Raw genomic sequence first — 19782 nt, forward strand, 5'->3', positions numbered from 1 at the left:
TACTGTTCAACCCAGCTATGCCATTACTGGATATATACCCCAAAGAAAACAAATTGTTCTACTAAAAAGACACATAATTGCATGTACATAGCACCACTATTCACAGTCGCAACAACATGGAATCAACCTAGGTGCCCATCAGTGGTAGACTGGATATAGACTATGGTGGTACATATACACCATGGAATATAAACAACCATAAAAAAGGAATGAAATCATGGTTTTGTTTTGTTTTGTTTTGTTTTGTTTTGTTTTGGTAGCAATATGAATGTAGCTGGAGGCCGTTATCCTAAGCAAATTAACATAGGAAGAGAAAATCAAATACTGCATGTTCTCACTTGTAAGTGGGAGCTAAATATTGGTTACTCATGGACATAAAGATGGTAACAGTAGACCCTGGGGACTACTGAGGGGCAGTGCAATTAGGGGCAGGGTTTGAAAAACTGCTCAGCACCTGGGTGATAGGATCATTTCATACCCCAAACCTCAGCATCATACAATATACCCAGGTAACATACCTGCACAGGTACTCCCCGAATCAAAAATAAAAGTTGAACATAAAAGCCAGACGTGGTGGCTCACACCTGTAATCCTGGCACTTTGGGAGGCCGAGGCAGGCGGATCACGAGGTCAGGAGTTCGAGACTAGCTTGGCCAACATGGTAGAACCCCCATCTCTACTAAAAATACAAAAGTTAGCTGGGTGTGGTGGCGCGTGCCTATAATCCCAGCTACTTGGGAGGCTAAAGCAGGAGAATCTCTTGAACCAAGGAGTTGGAGGTTGCAGTGAGCCAAGACGTGCCACTGCACTCCAGCCTGGTGACAGAGCGAGACTCCATCTCAAGAAAAGAAAAAAAAGGCAAAGGACATACATGGAAAAGGAAATAAATATGATCTTTTTTTTTTTTTTTTTTTTTTTTGAGATGGAGTGTTGCTCTGTCACCCAGGCTGGGGCGCAATGGCGCAGTCTCGGCTCACTGCAAGCACCGCCTCCAGGTTCAAGCGATTCTCATGCCTCACCCTCCCAAGTAGCTGGAACTACAGGTGCGCGCCACCAGCCTGGCTAATTTTATTTTTAGTAGAGACAGGGTTTCAGCATATTGGTCCAGCTAGTCTCGAACTCCTGATCTGCCCGCCTCTGCCTCCCAAAGTGCTAGGATTATAGGCATGAGCCACTGTGCCTGTCCAAAATACATATGATTTTTGAATATACATTATAGAGAAATGAAAGTTTATACATGGTAAGATGTAGGGAAAAGAAAGATCAGACTGTTGCTGTGACTGTGTAGAAAAGGAAGACATAAGAAACTCCATTTTGACCTGTACCCTGAACAATTGTTTTGCCCTGAGATGCTGTTAATCTGTAACTCTGCCCCAACCGTGAGCTCACAGAAACATGTATTGTATGGAAGCAAAGTTTAAGGGATCTAGGGCTGTGCAGGATGTACCTTGTTAACAATATGTTTACAGGCAGTATGCTGGGTAAAAGTCTTCGCCATTCTCCATTCTTTTTTTTTTTTTTTTTTGTTGAGACGGAGTCTCGCTCTGTCGCCCAGGCTGGAGTGCAGTGGCCAGATCTCAGCTCACTGCAAGCTCCGCCTCCCGGGTTTATGCCATTCTCTCGCCTCAGCCTCCCCAGTAGCTGGGATTACAGGCGCCTGCCATCTCGCCCGGCTAATTTTTTGTATTTTTTTAGTAGAGACGGGGTTTCACCGTGTTAGCCAGGATGGTCTCGATCTCCTGACCTCGTGATCCGCCCGTCTCGGCCTCCCAAAGTGCTGGGATTACAGGGTTGAGCCACCGCGCCCGGCCAATTCTCCATTCTTGAGTAACCAGGGGCACAGTGCACTGCGGAAAGCCCCAGGGACCTCTGCCCAGGAAAGCCGGGTATTGTCCAAGGTTTCTCCCCACTGAGATATTCTGAGATATGGTCTCGTGGGACGGGAAAGAAGTGACCGTCCTCCAGCCCGGCACCTGTGAAGGGTCTGTTTTGGAGGACTAGTAAAAGAGGAAGGCCTCTTGTAGTTGAGATAAGAGGAAGGCCTCTGTCTGCTGCCTGCCCCTGGGAACTGAATGTTTCAGTATAAAACCCAATTGTACATTTGTTCTATTCTAGGATAGGAGAAAAACCGCCCTGTGGCGGGAGGCGAGATGTGTTGGCAGCAATGCTGCTCTGTTACTCTTTACTCCACTGAGATGTTTGGGTAGAGAAAAGCATACATCTGGCCCACGTGCACATCCAGGCATAATACCTTCCCTTGAACTTATTTGTGACGTAGATTCCGTTGCTCACATGTTTTCTTCCTGACCTTCTTCCCACTGTCACCCTGTTCTCCTGCCGCATTCCCCTTGCTGAGATAGTGAAAACAGTAATCAATAAATACTGAGGGAACTCAGAGACCGGTGCCGGTGCGGGTCTTCCGTATTCTGAGCACCGGTCCCCTGGGCCCACTATTCTTTCTCTGTACTTTGTCTCTGTGGCTTATTTCTTTTCTCAGTCTCTTGTCCCACCTGACGAGAAATACCCACAGGTGTGGAGGGGCTGGCCCCCTTCAGTAAGGTAAATGAAAATGAATGAAAATATGACCATTTTGCATCCTCTGGTAAATCAGTGGACCTAAGCTTTGATTATCAGTGGTGGTTTATGTAGGGAAAGAATTCTAAGATGACCACCAAGATGTCCCATCCTGCTAGTGTACCTCCCTGTGTAATGCTCAGTACTGTGAATTTGATGGATTTTAATCCCTTGATTGGGCTATATCATATGGCACAGTTCACCTTGAAATAGGGAGATTAAGTGGGTGTACCTGATCTAATTACATGAACCTTCTAAGAGCAAAGGGTTCTCTATGGCTGGTTCAAGAAGAAGAAATCAGAGACTTGAAGCACAAGGATTTGATACACATTGAAAGCAGAAAGAGTCATGAATCAAGGAATGTGGGTGGTCTCTAGGAGATAAGAGCTGACAGCCAGCAAGGAAAGCAGAATGTTAATCCTACAACCACAGGAAACTGAAGTTGGCTACAGACAAGAATGATGAACTTGTAAGCAGATTTCCCTCAGAGCCTCAAGACAAGAACTCACCCTACTGATACCCTGATATCCTGAGCAGAGAACCCCGCCCAATTTCTGATTTTTGAACTACAGACTGAGATATTATAAATGGTTTTAAAATTTATTTTTAATTCAGATAAAATTCATATGATGTAAAATTCACCATTTAAACTATCTTAGAGTATACATTTCAGTGGTTTTTAGTACGGTACTAAAAAGTCACTACTTTCTTTGTTTCTGTCTTTTGCCACACTTGTGCCTTGCATGGCCCCGGGACATGCATGGCCACCAGAACCCCTGGGTTGCAGAGCTGCTCCACGTCTCTGTTCTGGCCACTAGGAGCAGAGGAGCTCTGAGCAGTCAAAGCTTTAGAGGACTTTACCCACCACTTTCTAATTCTGTATTACTTTCCATTGCCTCAGAAAGATACCATGTAACTCCCAATTCCCTCCCTTTCCTAGTGGGCTGGCAACTACTAATCTGTTTTTTGTCTCTAAAGATTTTCTGATTCTGGACATTGCCTATAAATGGAATCATGCAACATGTGGCTTTTTGTGTCTGGCTTCTTTTACTTAGCATAACATTTTCAATGTTCATCCATGTTGTAGCATGTATCAATACTTCATTCCTTTTTATAGCTGAGCAATGTTTCATTGTATAGATATACCATTTTGTATATCCATTCACTCGTTGATGGACATTTGGGTTGTTTCTACTTTTTTGGCTATTACAAATAATACTGCTAAAAACGTTGTACAAGTTTTTGTGCAAAGAAATTTTCAGTTGTCTTGGATATATACCTAGGAGAGGAATTGCTGGATCATATGGTAACTTTATGTTTTACATTTTTAAGGAACTGCCAAACTTTTCCACAGTGGCTGTACCATTTTACATTCCCGCCTGCAAAGTATGAGAGTTCCAGTTTCTCCATATCTTTGCCAATGCTTGTTATTATTTGTCTTTTTGATGACAACCATCCAGTGTTATCTCATTGTGGTTTTAATTTGCATTTTTTATAATGACTATTGGCGCTGAGCATCTTTTCATGTGTTTCTTGGCCATTTGTATATATTTGGAGAAATGTCTGTCAAAATCCTTGGCTGGGTGAGGGATAAAAGACTACACGTCGGGTACGGTGTACATGGCTTGGGTGATAGGTGCACCAAAATCTCAGAAATCTCCACTAAAGAATTTATTCGTGGCTGGGCGTGGTGGCTCACGTCTGTAATCCCAACACTTTGGGAGGCTGAGGCAGGCAGATCACAAGGTCAGGAGTTCGAGACCAGCCTAAATAACGTGGTGAAACCGCATCTCTACTAAAAATACAAAAATTAGCTGGGCTTGGTGGCACACACCTATAATCCCAGCTACTCACGAGGCTAGGGCAGGAGAATCGCTTGAATCTGGGAGGCAGAGGTTGCAGTGAACTGAGATTGTGCCACTGCACTCCAGCTTGGGCGACAGAACGAGTCTCCCTCTCAAAAAAAAAAAAAGAATTTATTCATGTAACCAACCAAACACCATATTGAAATAAAAGATACATTTGGGAAAAAAAAAAAAAACCTTTGGCCGTTTTTCAGTTAGGCTGTTTTCTTTGAGTTGTAAGAATTATTAATATATTCTGGATACTAGACTCTTATCAGAGTCTTATTATTTTCTCCCATTGTGTAGGGTGTCTTTTCACTTTTGTGATAGTGTTCTTTGATGAAAAACTTTCACCGAAAGTTTTTAATTTTGATGTAGTGCAGTTTATGATTTTTTCTTTTGTTTCTTGTGCTTTGGTGTTATAATTAAGAAACTTGGCTAATCCAAGGTCATGATGCTCTCCCTCCGGCTCCCCCTATGACAGGCCCCAGTGTGTGTTGTTCCCCGCAATGTATCCATGTGTTCTCATTGTTCCGCTCCCACTTGTAAGTGAGAACATGCAGTGTTTTCTTTTTTGTTTGTTTTCTTTTTGCATTAGTTTGCTGAGGGTAACAGCTTACAGCTCCATCCATGTCTCTGCCAAGGACATGTTCTCATTCCTTTTTTTGACTGTATAGTATTCCATGGTTTGTATATACCACATTTTCTTTATCATTGATGAGCATTTGGATTGATTCCATGTCTTTGTTGTGAATAGTGCTGCAGTGAACATATGCGTGGATTTTTTTTTTCTTTTGAGATGGAGTCTTGCTCTGTCGCTCAGGCTGGAGTGCAATGGCGCAATCTCAGCTTACTGCAACCTCTGCCTCCCAGGTTCAAGTGATTCTTCCACCTCAGCCTCCTGCGTAGCTGGGATTACAGGCACCCACCATCGTGCCCAGTTAATTTTTGTATTTTTGTAAAGAAAGGGTTTCACCATGTTAGCCAGGTTTTTCTTGAACTCCTGACCTCAGGTGATCCACCTGCCTCATCCTCCCAAAGTGCTGGGATTACAGGCATGAGCCACCACACTCAGCCAGTGTGGATGTATTTTTATAGCAGAATGATTTATATTCCTTTGGGTCTATATCCAGGAAAGGGATTGCTGGGTCCAATGATATTTCTGCCTCTAGATCTTTGAGGAATCACCACATTGTCTTCCACAGTGGTTGAACTAATTTATTCTCCCATCAACAGTGTAAACGCGTTCCTTTCTCTCTGCAACCTTGCCAGCATCTGTTGCTTCTTGACTTTTATAATCGCCATTCTGACTGATGTGAGATGGTATCTCATTGTGGTTTTGATATGTATATCTCTAATGATCAGTGATGTTGAGCTTTTTTTCATGTTTGTTGGCTACATAAGTGTCGTTTTTTGAGAAGTGTCTGTTCATGCCCTTTGCCCACTTTCTAATGGGGTTGGTCGTTTGTTTCTTGTAAATTTGTTTAAGTTCCTTGTAGACTCTGGATATTAGACCTTTGTCAGAAGGCAAAAATTTTCTCTTATTCTGTAGGTTGTCTGTTCACTCTGATGATAGTTTCTTTTGCTGCGTAGAAGCTCTGTAGTTTAGATCCCGTTTGTCAATTTTTGCATTTGTTGCCATTGCTTTTGGAGTTTTCACCATGAAATCTTTGCCCTTGCCTATGTCCTGAATGATATTGCATAGATTTTCTTTTAGGGTTTTTATCATTTTGGGTTTACATTTAAGTCTTAATCCATCCTGAGTTAGTTTTTGTCCAAGGTGTGAGGAAGGTGATATGATTTAGCTTTGTGTCCCTATTCAGATCTCATCTTGAACTGTAAACCCCAGGTATTAAGGGAGGAAGCTGGTGGGAAGCAATTGGATTATGGGGGTGGTTTCCCCCATGCTATTATTGTGATACAGGTGAGTTCTCAGGAGATCTGATGGTTTTATAAGTGTTTGGCAAGTTCCTCCTTTGCTCACTCTTCTTTCTCCTGCCACTTTGTGAAGAAGGTGCCTGCTTCCCCTTCTGCCATCCTTGTCTTGTGCCAGTTTTCAAGCAGAATGCTTCCAGCTTTTGCCCATTCAGTATGATAATTGGCTGTGGGTTTGTCATTTATGGTTATTATTATTTTGAGGTATATTTGCTCAATATCTAGTTTACTAAGTGTTCAACATGAAGTGGTGTTAAATTTTATTGAAGGCCTGTTCTGCATCTACTGAGATAATCCTGTGTTTTTTGTCTTAGTTTTGTTTATGAATTATATTTATTTATTTGCAGCTGCTGAATCAAGCTTGCATTCTCAATGAGTAAGCCAAAATGATCATGGTGGGTAAGCTTTTTGATGTGCTGCTGGGTTTGGTTTGCCAGTATTTGATTGAGGGTTTCTGCATAATTGTTCATCAGGAATATTGGCCTGAAGTTTTCTCTTTTTGCTGTGTCTCTGCTGGGTTTTGTTATCAGGATGGTGCTAGCCTCATAAAAATGAGTTAGGGAGGAGTCCCTTCTTTTCATTTCTTTAGAACAGTTTCAGTTGTACCTCTGGTAGAATTCAGCTGAAAATCTATCTGGTCCTGGGCTTCTTTGGGTTGGTAGGCTATTTATTACTGCCTCAATTTCAGAACTTGCTACTATTCTTCAATTCATTTTCTTCCTGGTTCAGTCTTGGAAGGGCGTATGTGCCTAGGAATTTATTTATTCCAGTTTTTTTTTTTTTTTTTTTTTTTTTTTTTAGTATATGTGCATAGAGGTGCTTATAATATTCTCTGATGGTTGTATTTCTGTATTGTATTTCTGTGAGATCAGTGGTGATATCCCCCTTTTCATTTCTGATTGTATCTATTTGATTCTTTTTTCTTCTTTATTAGTCTAGCTAGCAGTCTATTTTATTTTTTCAAATTACCAACCTGGATTTATTTATTTTTTTAAGGGTTTTTTGTGTCTCTGTCTCCTTCAGTTCTGCTCTGATTTTGCTTATTTCTTTTCTTCTGCTAGCTTTGGGGTTTGTTTGCCCTTGGTTCTCTAGTTCTTTTAGTTGTGATATTAGCTTGTTAACTTGAGATATTTCTACTTTTTTGATGTGGGCATTTAGTGCTATAAATGTCCCTCTTAACACTGCTTTAGCTGCGTCCCAGAGATTCTGGTACGTTGTCTCTTCTCATTAGTTTCAAAGAACTTCTTGATTTCTGTGTTAATTTCATTATTTACCCAGGAGTCATTCAGGAGCACATTGTTCAGTTTTCATGTAGTTGTGTGGTTTTCAGTGAATTTCTTAGTTTTGAGTTCTAATTTGATTGTGCTGTGGTCTGAGAGACTGTTATGATTTCAGTTATTTTGCATTTGCCAAGGAGTATTTTACTTCCGATTGTGATCAATTTTAGAGTAAGTGCCATGTGGTGATGAAAAGAATGTAAATCTTACTGTTTTGGGGTGGAAAATTCTGTATATGTCTATCAGGTCCTCTTGACCCAGAGCTGAGTATAGGTCCTGAATATCTTTTTTAATTTTCTGTCTCGATGATCTGTCTAATATTGTCAGTAAAATGTTAAAGTCTCCCAATGTTATTTTGTGGGAGTCTGAGTCTCTTTGTGGGTCTCTAAGAACTTGCTGTATGAATCCGGGTGCTCCTGTGTTGGGTGCAGATGTATTTGGGATAGTTAGCTATTCTTGTTGAATTGAACTTTTTACCATTATGTAATGCCCTTTTTTGATCTCTGTTGGTTTAAAGTCTGTTTTGACAGAAACTAGTATTGCAACCCCTGCTTTTTTCTGTTTTTCATTTGCTTGATAAATTTTCCTCCATCCTTTTATTTTGAGCCTATGTGTGTCTTTGCACGTGAGATGCATCTCTCAAAGACAGCATAACGATGGGTCTTAACTCTTTATCCAGCTTGCCATTCTGTGTCTTTTAATTGGGGCATTTACTCCATTTATATTTAAGATTAATATTGTTATATGTGGATTTGATCCTGTCATCATGATGTTAGCTCGTTAATTTGCAGGCTTGTTTATATGGTTGCTTCATAGCGTCATTGGTCATGTACCTCAGTGTTTTTGTACTGGCTAGTAACAGTTTTTCCTTTCCATATTTAGTGCTTCCTTCAAGAGCTCTTGCAAGGCACCACCACCCAGTGGTGACAAATTCCCTCAGCATTTGCTTATCTGAAAACGATCTTATTCCTCTTTTGCTTAAAAGCTTAGTTTGGTTGGATATGAAATTCTTGGTTGGGAATTTTTTCTTTCAGAATGTTGAACATTGGCCCCCAATCCCTTGTGGCTTGTAGGGTTTCTGCTGAGAGGTCTACTGTTAGTCTGATTGGTTTCCCTTTGTAGGTGACCTGGCCTTTCTCTCTGGTGGCCCATAACATTTTTTTTTCATTTTGACCTCGGAGAATCTGATGATTATGTGTCTTGGTGTTGATCTCTTGTGCAGTATTTTACTGGGGTTCTCTGGATTTCTTGACTTTGAATGTTGGCCTATCTTGCTAGGTTGAGGATGTTCTCCTGGATAATATCCAGAAGTATGTTTTCCAGCTTGGTTCCATTCTCCCCCTCTTTTTCAGGGACACCAATGAGTTGTAGATTTATTCTCTACATAATTCCATATTCCTTGGAGATTTAGTTCATTCCTTTTTCTCTATTCTTGTCTGCCTCTCTTATTTCAGAATGATTATCTTTGAGCTCTGAGATTCTTTCCTTCACTTGGTCTGTTCTGCTGTTGATACTTGTGATTGCATCGTGAGGTTGTCATGTTGTGTTTTTCAGCTCCATCAGGTCAGTTATATTCCTCTTTAAACTGGCTATTCTGGTTATCAGCACCTGTATTGTTTTATCATGATTCTTAACCTTCTTTGCATTGGGTTACAGCATGCTTCTTTAGCTCAGTGAAATTCATTATTACTGACCTTCTGGCATCTACTTCTGTCAATTCAGCCAATCTCAGCCTCAGCCCAGTTCTTTTTTTTTTTTTGACAGAGTCTCGCTCTGTTACCCAGACTGGAGTGCAGTGGTGCAATCTCAGCTCACTGCAAGCTCCACCTCCTGGGTTCATGCCATTCTCCCGCCTCAGCCTCCTGAGTAACAAGGACTACAGGTGCCCGCCACCACCCCCGGATAATTTTTTTTGTATTTTTAGTAGAGACGGGGTTTCACTGTGTCAGCCAGGATGGTCTCAATCTCCTGACCTCGTAATCCGCCCACCTTGGCCTCCCAAAGTGCTGAGATTACAGGCTTGAGCCACCACGCCCAGCTACCTCAGCCCTGTTCGGTGCCCTTGCTGGAGAAGTGTTGTGATCATTAGGAGGAGAAGAGACAGTTTTTTTTTGAGTTTTCAGCATTTTTGTGTTGATCTTTTTCATCTTTTTGGGCTTATCTACCTTTGATTTTTGAGATTGCTGACCTTGGATGGGTTTTTTGTGGTGTCTTTTTGTTGATATTGTTGTTGTCATTACTTCTGTTTGTTTTTCTTTTAACATTCAGGCCACTCTTCTGTAGGACTGCTGCAGTTTGCTGGGGGTCTGCTCCTGACCCTAGTTGCCTCAATTTTTCCTGTACCTGGAGATATTACCAGTGAAGGCTGTGTAACAGCAAAGGTGGCAGCCTGTTCCTTCCTCTAGCAGCTCCATCTCAGGGCAGTCTTGCCTGACCTGTTGCTGGCTTGAGTGCTCCTGTAGGAGGTGTCTGGAGACTCCTGTTCAGAGGTTTCACCACTGTCTAGGGGCTGGGCACGGTAGCTCACGCCTGTAATCCCAGTACTTTGGGAGGCCAAGGTGGTTGGATCACTTGAGGTCAGGAGTTTGAGACCAGCCTGGCCAACATGGCAAAACCCCATCTGTACTAGAAAAAACAAAACAAAATTAATGGTGGTGGCAAGTGGTGGTAGTGGCAAGTGCCTGTAATTCCAGCCAATCAGGGGGCTGAGGGGGGAGGATTGCTTGAGCCCAGGAGGCAGAGATTGCAGTGAGCCAAGGCCACGCCACTGCACTCCAGCCTGGGCAATGGAGTAAGACTCCTTCCCAGAAAAAAAAAAAAAAGAAGCAGTCTGGCTGCTTTGTGATAGAGCAGGTGTGCTGCACTGGGGGAATCCTTCTTTGTCCAGACTGCCTAGACTCTTCAGAGCTAGCAGGCAGGAAACACTGAGTTGACTGAACTGCAGAGATAGCCGCTGCCGCTTTCCCCATGGGCTCCATCCTGGGGAGAGATCAGAGTTCTGCCTGTATAACCCTGCCTGGAAATTCCCACATGGAGACCCTGCTCTGTGAGAAGGGATGGATCAGGGTCCCACTTAAGGAAGTAGTCTGGCCATGAGCTGGCACAGCAGCTGTGCTGCATTGTAGAGGACTCCCCTTTGTCCAGACTGCCTGGACTCCCCAGAGCCAGCAGGCTAGAACAGCTGAGTCAACTGAACTGCAGAGATGGTGGCCACCCCTTTCCTAGGAACTTGCTCTGTCTCAGCCAGCCTCCAGTCTGTTGCTGCTGGCTGGCTGGAATTCCAAGTCAATGGATCTTAACTTGGGAGGTGCCATGGAAGTGCGGCCTGCAGAACAATGCTGCTTGGCTCCCTGGATTCAGCCCCCTTCCTAGGCAATGTATGGGTGGATCTCTTGCCTTGCAGGATTCTTTTTCATCTTTGCAAGGATTTCTGGGGCTGGAGTATGTACAACTCCTGGGTCTGTGTGTGTGCATGAGTGGCTGCTCTCCTGAGACTGTGCATGCATAGCTCTGTTTATTGGACCCAAGGCCCTGGTGGCATGGGCTCACAAGGGGATCTCCTGATCCATGAGTTGCAAAGATCCATGGGAGAAGCATTGTTTCCTGGATGGGGTCACACAATCACTCACTGCTTCCCTTGACTGGAGGTGGGGCCTTTTTTTTTGGCTCTGTGCCGCTCCTGGGTGGGCAGTTGCCCTACCCCATTTTTCTTCATTCTATGTGGGTCAAGTTATTCACTTGGTCAGTCCCAGTGTGAGAACCTGGATATTTCAGTTGAAGGTGCTTTATTCACTCACCATTTTCATTCTTCTCCCTGAGAGCCATGGACCACATGGTTTTTTTTGTTTTGTTTTTTTGTTTTGTTTTTAAGACAGAGTCTTGCTCTGTTGCCCAGGCTAGAGTGCAGTGGCGCAATCTCAGCCTACTGGAACCTCTGCATCCCAGATTCAAGCAATTCTCCCCGCTTTAGGCCTCCCAAGTAGCTGGGATTATAGGTACCTGCCATTACAGCTGGCTAATTTTTGTATTTTTAGTAGAGACGGGGTTTTGCTGTATTTGCCAGGCTGGTCTCGAACTCCTGACCTCAAGTGATCTGCCCGCCTCGGCCACCCAAAGTGTTGGGATTACCAGCGTGAGCCACTGTGCCTGGCCTGCAGCTTCTTCTAATCAGCCGTCTTGGCCCCTCCTTAGTATTAGATTTTTGTCAAATGCTTTTCTGCTTCTGTTGAAATGATCATGTGTATTTCTTTTCATTCTATTAATATGGCATATTAAATTGATTTAATATGCTAAATCAACCTTCCATTTCTGGGAAAAATCCCACTTTGTCGTGATGTATTATCCTTTGAATATTCTGCTGCATTTGTTTTGCTAGTATTTTGTCAAGAATTTTTGCATCTGTGTTCCTTTAGATGGGGTCTTGCTTTGTTGCCCAGGATGGAGTGCACTGGCATGTTCACAGCTCACTGCAGCCTCCAACTCCTGAGCTCCAGAGATCCTCCCACCTCAGCCTCCTTAGTAGCTGGGACCACAGGCGTGTGCCACCATACCTGGCTAATTTTTTAAAAAATTTTAATTTTAATGTAGAGATGGAATCTCACTGTGTTTTCCAGGCTGGTCTCAAACTCTTCAGCTCAAGCAATCCCCTGCCTCAGCCTCTTAAAGTGTTGGGATTATAGGCATGAGCCACCATACTCGGCCACATCTGTATTCTTTTTTTTTTTTTTTTTTGAGGCGGAGTCTCGCTCTGTCGCCTGGACTGGAGTGCGGTGGCCGGATCTCAGCTCACTGCAAGCTCCACCTCCCGGGTTCCCGCCATTCTCCTGCCTCAGCCTCCCGAGTAGTTGGGACTACAGGCGCCCGCCACCTCGCCCGGCTAGTTTTTGTATTTTTAGTAGAGACGGGGTTTCACCGTGTTAGCCAGGATGGTCTCGATCTCCTGACCTCGTGATCTGCCCGTCTCGGCCTCCCAAAGTGCTGGGATTACAGGCTTGAGCCACCGCGCCCGGCCCACATCTGTATTCTTAAGAGATGTTGGTTTGTAGTTTTTTTGTTTTTTTTCCCTTGTGATGTTTTTGGCTTTGGTATCAAAGTAATATTGGCCCATTAGAATGAGTTAGGAAGTGTCCCCTCTGCTTCTGTTTAAGTGGACATTGTTTTTTTGCAAGGCAAAAAACAGAAATCTGAATCTGATCAAGCCTATCGTCTAGACCAGGGATCCCCAACCCCTGAGCCATGGACTGGTGCTAGTCCATGCCCTGTTAGGAGCCAGGCCACACAGCGAGAGGTGAGTGGCTGGTGAGCGAGCATTACTGCCTGAGCTCCGCCTCCTGACAGATCAGCAGCAGCATTAGATTCTCATAGGAGGGTGAACCCTGTTGTGTACTGTGCATGCGAGGGATCGAGATTGTGCGTTCCTTATGGGAATCTAATGCCTGATGATCTGAGGTAGAACAGTTTCATTCCACAACCATCCCCACCTCCCATCCCCCACCACTGGTCCCTGGTGTCAAAAAGGTTGGGGATCACTGGTCTAGACCCAATATCAATTTGTAGGAAATAAGGAGCATGTTAAACTATGTCAATCAGCAAATATGATAAGCAAAATCCAGATATATCAAACATTCCAGGCTAGAAAACATAAGTCACACCTGCAATTGAATGTAATATAGTTTGTAATATAATTTTATATAAGGAATTAAACAGGTGTTGAAAAACCAAAAAAGTAAAAAGTGAGGTAGCGTGGACAGTAACTGCAGGAAGCAACTTCCACATCTGGGACTTAGTTAACAAAGAAAAGAAGTTGGGGTTATGAGAACCTAGAGGATTAGAAGAGATAGAGCTTGGACTCAGACTTGGAGATTGAGATGCTGCCCAGCTGGTATTAATACCTCTGAGAGAACATGTTGAAGCTGGTTTGGGGAGTGGGATGAACTACCAGTGCCAGATAGAAGGCCTGTTGGGATGATAGAGATAAGAAGACTAAGCAGACAGGAGGAGCAGCAATTCCCTATCACCTCCCCTGGCCTTCAAGTATCCCTCTAGAGCTCCTGTTGGAAGACCCCAGCAGAAGAAAAATGTAGTTTGCAAAGTCCCAGTCCCAGTGTCACTAAGAGGGGTTGGAGCTAAAAGATGATAGCTTAATAATTGGAACAATAATCAATCTGGTTCTTTCAGTTAATACATTGCAAGGAAAAAACAGTGATGGAGGGAAGTATATCAGTTAAAAGCCATGTCAAACCAGTTGTAATCTATTGACCATATTTGGATCCCAGTCTAAACAAACCATACAGATATTATGAGATATTTGGATTGGGTATGAAATAATATGAAGGATTATTGTTAATTTCTATAGTGGCTAGAATGGCATTGTACTTTTTTTCAGTTTCTAGTTTTTAGAAATACATTCTGAAATATTTACCAATAAAATGATGTCTGAAATTTTCTTCAAAGTAGTACTGGATGGAGAGAGGTGAAGGTGGTGTTGAAAACACAAGATTGAACATGAATTGATGGTTATTAGGGCTGGCTGATAGGCATATGGGGTTAATTTTATTCTTCTCTGTATGTTGTATATGTTCAGAATTCTCCATAATAAAATGTTTCTTAAAGCTGAAAAAATTCGTTTCATAAACTTTCTTTAACCTCTTAAATTGATAGTCAAGCTTTTGCTTTCCTTGATCATATACTGTTGAGAAAGCAATATTTGGAAACGTTGTTGCATTTTTAACAATATCTTTAAGAATTAAAACACATATACCTTTGATGCCATAATTCTGGTTCTAGGAACTACTTGTAAATCTCTCTGAAGGCATTTATACATGGATTTTTGTTGGAAACAACTTAAACTCTCATCAGTATGGGGGGGACTAGTTTAATGAATCATAGTGTAGTCACGCTATAGAATACTACTCAGTTATTAGAGAATAAAGAAGTTCTAAATAGAGTGATATGGAATGATCTCCAAGTAAGAAAGCATTTGTGTTCTTTCTGCCAAAAAAAAATATTATACTTGAATATATCTAGATTATCTTTGGAAAGGTAGACTGGAAACTAGTAATAGTGGTGGCCTCTGAGACAGGGAACCAGATTACTAAAGGTTTTAGAGTGAGAGAGAGACTTTGCTTTTTCACTGAAAGAATAATAAACATGGGAGCAGGGATGAATGGCTATATCTGGCTGAAACTATGGGAAAGACTTTTTTGAAAAATAAAGATAATGAAAGCTTAGTATTTCTCTTGTCTAACAAAAACAGAAAACATTAACAGGTAAATATAATAGATATTACTGTGAGATATAAAATAACTTCACTTACAAGTGGGAAATATTATCTGAATTTTTTTTTTAGGTGGTGATAGTGGACTGGATGGGTTAGGAGGACCGGGTGTACAACTAGGAAGCCCAGATAAGAAAAAACGCAAGGCAAATACACAGGTAAACTGACATTTTCTTTAATAACAGTTTTTCTTTGCTAGTATGATCAGGCTGATGAGGTAAATTTAAACTTGGTCATAAGTTTTGTTTTCTGTTCAAGTGATTGTACTTTCAATCATTCATTGTACTTCAATCAATCATTCAAGTGATGGTACTTTCTTTTTTTTTTGAGGTAGATTCTTGCTCTGTTGCCAGGTTGGAGTGTAGTGGGGTGATCTCAGCTCACTGCAACCTCCGCCTCCCAGGTTTAAGCAGTTCTCCTGACTCAGCCTCCCAAGTAGCTGGGATTACTAAAGGCAAGCGCCACCATGCCCCGCTAATTTTTGTATTTTTGGTAGAGACAGGGTCTCACCATGTTGGTCAGGATGGTCTCAATTTCTTCACCTTGTGATCCGCCCGCCTCAGCCTCCCAAAGTGCTAGGATTACAAGCATAATTACAACCGTGCCCGGCTGTACTTTTTTGTTGTTGTTTAAGTCTGTAACTAGTGGCTATTGTCGGACTATCGGCATAGAGTAGATATCACAGAAAGGAAGTGTGGGCAAATTAAAATACTTGTTCTTAAAGAGTCTGGGCGTGGTGGCTCACACCTATAATCCCAGCACTTTGGGAGGCCAAGGTGGGTGAATTACTTGAGGCTAGGAGTTTGAGACCAGACTGGCCAACATGGGGAAAGCCCCTCTCTACTAAAAATATAAAATTAGCCAGGTGTGGTGGCACACTCCTATAATCCCAGCTATTCGGGAGGCTGAGGCATGAGAATTGCTTGAACCTGGAAGGTAGAGGTTGCAATGAGCTGAGATCGCACCACTGCCCTCCAGCCTTGGTGACAGCGTCAGACTCTGTCTCAAAAAAAATTAAAATTAAAATGCTTGTTCTTCAATCTAATGTAAAAGTTTTTCAAGGGCATGAATGCCTGTAGTTCTATTAAAAGATTTAAAAATATATAGTAACAATTTTAACCTGAAGTAATTGTTCAACTATAATAGAACTTTAGTATTATGTGCATATCACGAAGCAATCATGATGGAGGCCTTTGTTATAACTTTCGATTATAACAAGCAATTATACATACAGGCTCTTATGGCTTTATTCTTTATAAATTTGAAGCAGTCTTTTTATGATAAAGGCTACTAGTAAGTTTGTGTGTACAGATTACTGATCTTTTGATCATTTTGACCACCATCTGTTAAACTTGCAGTGTGACTAAAACTGGCAGTTTATTTTTTCAGTTTGAGGCCCAGAGCTTAATGTTTTGGGAATACTTTAATTGTATCTCCCTGAAGTTAAGCTAGGGGAAAAACTTAGATTCTGATTGTTGTTATTTAATTTTGTGACTATTTGGTGTATGAAAGGTGTTTTAGGTTAGACTGCTTTAGTATTTAAGTGAAAGATTCCAGAGTTATAGGTAAGCATATTAAATGAAAATTAGGATAATGAAGTTTCTTTTGAAAGTTAAATACTTTTGGGGTTTGAAGTTACAATGGATTTGAGCTCAGAAAATCATACTTTATTTTCTTTCATAAATGAAATAAACCTAAATATTTTTGTCAGCAAGTATAATTAAATGTAAACATTACTCATAACTGAAAGGTCAAGTGAAGATAATAAATGTTTGTAACAACACTGCAAGAGAAATTTGACTAATACTGGGTTCACAGGTATTAAGGTAACAGGACAATTTTAATAACATATTTGATCAAAAACATGTATTTTACTTTACATTCTCATTTCAGGGACCTTCTTTTCCTCCATTGTCTGAGTATGCTCCACCACCGAATCCAAACTCTGACCATCTAGTGGCTGCTAATCCATTTGATGACAACTATAATACTATTTCCTATAAACCACTACCTTCGTCAAATCCATATCTTGGCCCTGGTTATCCTGGCTTTGGAGGCTATAGTACATTCAGAATGCCACCTCACATTCCCCCAAGAATGTCTTCCCCATACTGTGGTCCTTACTCACTCAGGAACCAGCCACACCCATTTCCTCAGAATCCTCTGGGCATGGGTTTTAATCGACCTCATGCTTTTACTTTTGGGCCACATGATAATTCAAGTTTCGGTAACCCATCTTATAATAATGCACTAAGTCAGAATGTCAACATGCCTAATCAACATTTTAGACAAAGTCCTGCTGAAAATTTCAGTCAGATTCCTCCACAGAACGCTAGCCAAGTTTCTAACCCTGATTTGGCATCTAATTTTGTTCCTGGAAATAATTCAAATTTTACTTCTCCATTAGAATCTAATCATTCTTTTATTCCTCCCCCAAACACTTTTGGTCAAGCAAAAGCACCTCCCCCAAAACAAGACTTTACTCAAGGAGCAACCAAAAACACTAATCAAAATTCCTCTGCTCATCCACCTCACTTGAATATGGATGACACAGTGAATCAGAGTAATATTGAATTAAAAAATGTTAATCGAAACAATGCAGTAAATCAAGAGAACAGCCGTTCAAGTAGCACTGAAGCCACAAACAATAACCATGCAAATGGAACGCAGAATAAGCCACGACAACCAAGAGGTGCAGCAGATGCCTGCACCACTGAAAAAAGCAATAAATCTTCTCTTCACCCAAACCGTCATGGCCATTCATCTTCTGACCCAGTGTATCCTTGTGGAATTTGTACAAACGAGGTGAACGATGATCAGGATGCCATCTTATGTGAGGCCTCTTGTCAGAAATGGTTTCATCGGATCTGTACTGGAATGACTGAAACAGCTTATGGCCTCTTAACTGCAGAAGCATCTGCAGTATGGGGCTGTGATACCTGTATGGCTGACAAGGATGTCCAGTTAATGCGTACTAGAGACACTTTCGGTCCATCTGCAGTGGGCAGTGATGCTTAATCATAGGCATTAACTAAAGTGGGTTTATTTTCCTGTGTATTGTGAAAGTTCATTGACACAGGATTTTAATGTTTTACATTATTTTTTTAAATGCATACACAAAAACATTATTTACTTAGTTTTTATTAATAATTCACTCATACTAGAGCAAATTTTTTATTGTCTTTGCTTGCTGTCTTAAATGAGAATAATGTATATGGGGGTGCTTTAGAAGCATTTATAAATAAATGTTAGTTGTTATTTATCACAAAAGCCTCTTGAAACTTCAAAATAATATATAATAAATGTAGGCAAGTTTTAACTTTTGAAAGTTAGAATCATTGAAATACGTGTATTTCAGTGCTCAACTTTGGTTGTACCATATTAAAGATTTAGTTCAAAAAGTTTATCAAGGATCCACTTAACACGTCTTCACAACATAATATATGTAACTGTAACATGGGGGAAAGCATACATTTTTATGGATTAAAAAAATAATAGTATGACACCAGATTCCTCCTCCACTAGGGTCTTTGGAATTAATGAGTTTCATATTTTCAAGTGAGTTTTCAGGATATCTGTTTGTACAGATACAAGACAGATCTTAGCATATAGTAAATTCTCAGTAAGTATTGTTGATTAACTTGTGGATGGTACCACATGAAATTGCTAATGTTAGATCAGTTGAAAATTGACTGCAATTAGTAAAGTTGGCGTAACATATGTCCCAGTTGTGCTATTTAGAGTTATGATAGTATTATGCCCCTACTTTTCTTTGATATCGAGTTGTTTTGTTATTGTTTATTGTTTTCCAGAGGAATACTGTAGTATCCACAGAAGAATTGTGAATACTTTTTGTATAATTTTGAACTGGGACATACTGCAAATGAGAAAGGTAGAAACATCCATTTGGCCTTAGAGGGCTCTGCTAGTAAAAGAACTACTCAGTGGTGGTTTGAAAAATCTTGTGCTAGGGATCTAAATTTCAAAAATGAACCTTAGGGGAGATCAAAATCCATTTTAAACAAAGATCAATTAAGAGCCAAAGTGAAGTCTAACTCGCAAACAACAATTTGAAGCCTTGCAGAAGACTTAAGGAACTCCCACTGTGACTGGGGGAAAGTATAAAAATGGACCTGAGAGTAGCCTCTTGAGGGATGATCAAGAATGGAGACAGTTGGAGGTGTGCTCATTAAGATTCAAAACAGCAGAAATCCATTTTTGGAGCAGTTTCTAATCTGTGGCCAAAAAAAAAAAAGTATACTGTTTGATAACTAATGACAATTTATATAATCGTTGGAAGCTGGTAAAGCTCCCTAATATGTTGCCACCATTATCATTGCAACCAAAAAAAATTCTGAAGATTGTGTGGTGATCTACGAAGGAGATAAATAATTACTATTATTTAAACCCAAGTGAAACAATGATGGCAGCAGCATATTGTCAAGAAATTTAAATTATGCATGAAAAATGTGATTTAAAAACAATGTCCTTTGGGTAACACACAAGAATCTACACTTTTAAGACAAGGACTCGACCTCACACGTCAGAAGCTACTAAAGCAAAAGTTAAGTGACTTGGGCTATGAAATTTTGTCATGTCCATTTTAGTCACTGGATCTTTATTCCATGGACTACTGTCTTTATCATTTGGAGCTTTTTCTAAGAAACAATGCATTCCCCAGTTGAGATGAAGTAACTGGAAGATGTGAACGATTTATACAGCCTAACAAATGATGAATTTTATAAAAGTTAAACCTTTAATATTCTGTTGGAAGAAAACTATTCATGCTCCTGATGCATATTTTGATTGAATAAAACTTATTTTTTTAAATACAGTGTTTTAATTTTGACCTACAAAAACAGCAATTTCATATGGT

The 19782-nt window shown here is 41.0% G+C and overlaps 1 protein-coding gene across 1 annotated transcript in view; it reads left to right on the forward strand.

Moving 5' to 3' along the window:
* The window catches only part of PYGO1 (pygopus family PHD finger 1), a 40192-nt gene extending 21031 nt beyond the window's left edge, over positions 1-19161 (forward strand). Inside the window, exons 2-3 of the mRNA XM_033190037.1 lie at positions 14979-15064; positions 16800-19161. Coding sequence (XP_033045928.1) covers positions 14979-15064; positions 16800-17924 — 1211 coding nt within the window. The 3' untranslated portion in view covers positions 17925-19161. The remainder of the gene's footprint in view (positions 1-14978; positions 15065-16799) is intronic.
* Positions 19162-19782: the final 621 nt, after the last annotated feature.

Source organism: Trachypithecus francoisi, unplaced genomic scaffold (assembly GCF_009764315.1).
Source record: "Trachypithecus francoisi isolate TF-2019V2 unplaced genomic scaffold, Tfra_2.0 Lachesis_group3, whole genome shotgun sequence".
Taxonomy (NCBI): Eukaryota; Metazoa; Chordata; class Mammalia; order Primates; family Cercopithecidae; genus Trachypithecus; species Trachypithecus francoisi.